At 37.0% G+C, this 3,199-nt stretch overlaps 1 protein-coding gene across 1 annotated transcript; it reads right to left on the bottom strand.

The window, feature by feature from the left end:
- Positions 1 to 1,379: 1,379 nt before the first annotated feature.
- LOC104515377 (metabotropic glutamate receptor 8-like) lies at positions 1,380 to 2,357 on the bottom strand (the record flags this gene model as incomplete). Its single annotated transcript, XM_010159325.1, has 1 exon — positions 1,380 to 2,357. A coding segment is annotated over exon 1 (978 nt), but the record flags the coding sequence as incomplete, so codon positions are not given.
- Positions 2,358 to 3,199: the final 842 nt, after the last annotated feature.

Below are 3,199 nucleotides of genomic sequence, written 5' to 3'. Positions count from 1 at the left end.
GCTGTTAAAACAAAAAGTACCACACATTCATATGACAAAGTATTTTTCTGACTTAACCCTACACATACAAAAAAGTCAGAATTTAAATATATGTACCTAAACATGTTTTCCTATATCAAGCAGGATTTTTTTACCTTTACTTACTGTATCTATGATATGCCATTACCCTGGTACTCACTTACCCTGACTTAATCCAAAAGACCATGGCAATCAAACCTGATCCAATTCAGCAACCCTGCTTACTTCAATTTTTAGTGTGGAAAATGTTTTTCTGCCACACTCTCTCCCCCATACAATTGCTCTTCTTGAGCTAGCAAGCATTTTATCAAGATATACAGACCTATTCTTCAGTTCTGAAGCCAAAAGTACCCTCTGAACCAGAGACATGGCAAAACCTTGCACAATTACATGTGGACACATGTTCACTTTTCCAATTAAATTAATTAAATTAAAATGTGTATTTAAAAACATTATAAAAATCAGTAGCTAGAAGAAGAGGGGGAAGAGCTTATTTAAGACTGCTGACTTTAATTTCTTATTTTTAAAATTTTCCAGATCTCATGGATTTGCAGTTGTGAAGATTGATGCTGGTATTGTTGCTCTTGCCTACCTCACTTTTTATTTTTGTCACTACCAGTTGGATAAAAACTCACACAGACAACATTTACCTCTGCCTTCCCATTAGAACTGAGAGAAGGAGAGTTAAATGTCTGATGCATTCTGTACTGCTCACCATGACTGGTATCAGGAAAGATCCATGCCAATTGAACAAGGAATAACAGATATCCAATTATGCAACATTTAATTTCTAATTAAATGATCAGGAAAATGTTTTATTTTTGCTGTGAGGTAATAATCAGTGAATTGTGGTTTATATGATTTTACATGCACTTCATTCACTCTTTTTTAAGTTATATGTGTCAACCAGTTAGAAAAATAGTCCTTTTCATTCTGCCCAGACATTCTTCTTCATTATCTTTTACAAATCTAAGTTGATGATCTTAGACTTTTGAAATGCAACCATTTCTATTAGATCTGTGCATGATAACAAAGATTTATAGTGTTTCATGTAATAGGCTAGAGCAGCACTGAAAGGTAATAATAAACGTTAGAAGAAAGAGTCATTTAAGGATATATTGAGAGGATGTCAACATTATTATGCCTGCCACAGCACAATCACATTCAGTTTCTTGTGTTAAAATATAGGAAACTTATCTTTGGAATCATGTATTTTATTATCTGTGAATTCTGAGAGTTTGTTTGCAATAAGCATTCAGAATTACTGATTTGTAAGAGTGAAAATACTGCAGTGTTACAAGTACTGCAAGGCAAAAATAAAAAGAAGATAGTATTTGATTTGTAAACTTCTCATCACTTACCTTCTCCGCTGACTGGGCCGTACCAAAAAAGATTGGAATAAAAGCTAACCAAATTATGCAGGTTGTATACATAGTAAATCCAATGGGTTTTGCTTCGTTGAAGGTCTCTGGAACCCCTCTTGTTTTAATAGCATAAACAGTGCATGTGACCATCAAGAGAATACTGTATCCAAGGGAACAAATGAGAGAAAGATCTGAAATGTCACATTTGAGAACTCCCCTGGCATTTTCTGGTTCAAGTGTCCTCTGCTCTCCATAGTCTACGATGATATGTGGTGGATCGATAGCAAACCAAATGAAGACTCCAATAAGCTGCATGGATATGAGGCTGAAAGTGATCACCAGCTGGGAAGCTGGACTAATAAATTTGGGAGCTGTGACAGATTTTTTACCTTGTTCAAATATTCTGTGAATCCTGTTTGTTTTGGTGAGCAAGGCAGCATAGCTGAAACACATGCCAAGTCCTAAAAAGATCCTTCGAAACGAGCAGACCACTGTATCAGGAGTTGCAATCATTAAAAAAGTAATGGAGTAACAGAGAAAAATCCCAGTCAAAAGCACGTAACTGAGCTCCCGTCCAGAGGCCCTGACGATCGGTGTGTCGTTGTACCGGACAAATGTCACGATCACAAAGGTGGTGGCAATTATACCAAGAATAGCTATGAAGACGGGCACAATGGCCCAAGGAGAATGCCACTCCAGCTTGATTATAGGGATAAGCTGGCAATCCGTACGGTTGGCGTTTGGTCTCTTGTTAATGGGGCACAGTTCACAGTTGAATTCATCCACCTGGTAATGGTACCCTTCACAGCGTTCGCAGTGCCAGCAGCAGGGCACTCCCTTCACAGTTTTCTTTCTCTCCCCAGCTTTACAGGGCAGGCTGCAGACAGATGCTGGATGAGTGTGTTCTCTATTAGCCCACTGCATGTCGTCTACCTGTGGGTATAAAAAATTAATGAGCCTTCTATTTTCCCCCATCTATAATATCCTAATCCTGGCCACAGGTTTGCCATAAATCACTACTTGCTGACAGTACAAATACAGTTTACCATAATAAGAAACCTGTTTCTTTCCCTTGTATTGACTTTATAAAAGTGTTAAAGGATTGTGTCCAATAAATCATTCATGCCACAGGCTTGATGACTGTCATTAGTTTCTATTTACCTCTTTACTGCTGACCAAACTGACGTCTGTAAAGCTATTTATTGACTCTAAACTAGTTTAACAGCAAAAAGCCCTGTACACAGTGCTTTAAAAGTTAATCACATGCAAATATAAATACCAGTAGTTCTCAAACATTTAATTACAAAATAAGGCTATGTGAGTTTCAGGTAAGTTTCTGGTACAGCAAACGATATTAAAATCTTCTTGCATCAGCTCTGGCAGAACAAAGAGTGTCAGAATAAAGATCCATGATGCCACTTTTTCCCACGAATGTGGATCTTTTATACGTTTCCTATTTCTAAATCTTGAAATGCATATAAGTGTTTTGTTTACATTTCTAGAAGATAAAAAATGAGTATGCACTGCTTTCTGAATAATAATTGAAAAGATATTATGTCTACTACTTTAGTCCTCCTAAATTTAAATTTAGGATTTAAAAAGTCCAAGCATCTTTTTGCAGTACAGAAAGGATGCACATAATGCACTCTTGTTTTGGAAATCCCAGATTTCTCCACAGCAGCACATTAGCAAATTATACTTTTTTCATCCACTTACCTGTTCTTCCTGCATGCCCTCCAAACAGAATATGAACAGGAAACTCATGGATTTACAGCATCTCCTGCTTAAAATTACTACTGAGTTTGGTCCCAGCTCTC

Source organism: Eurypyga helias, unplaced genomic scaffold, assembly GCF_000690775.1.
Source record: "Eurypyga helias isolate BGI_N326 unplaced genomic scaffold, ASM69077v1 scaffold19379, whole genome shotgun sequence".
Lineage (NCBI taxonomy): Eukaryota > Metazoa > Chordata > Aves > Eurypygiformes > Eurypygidae > Eurypyga > Eurypyga helias.
Note: the sequence above shows the minus strand (reverse complement) of the source record. Positions and strands in the feature narration are given on the sequence as shown.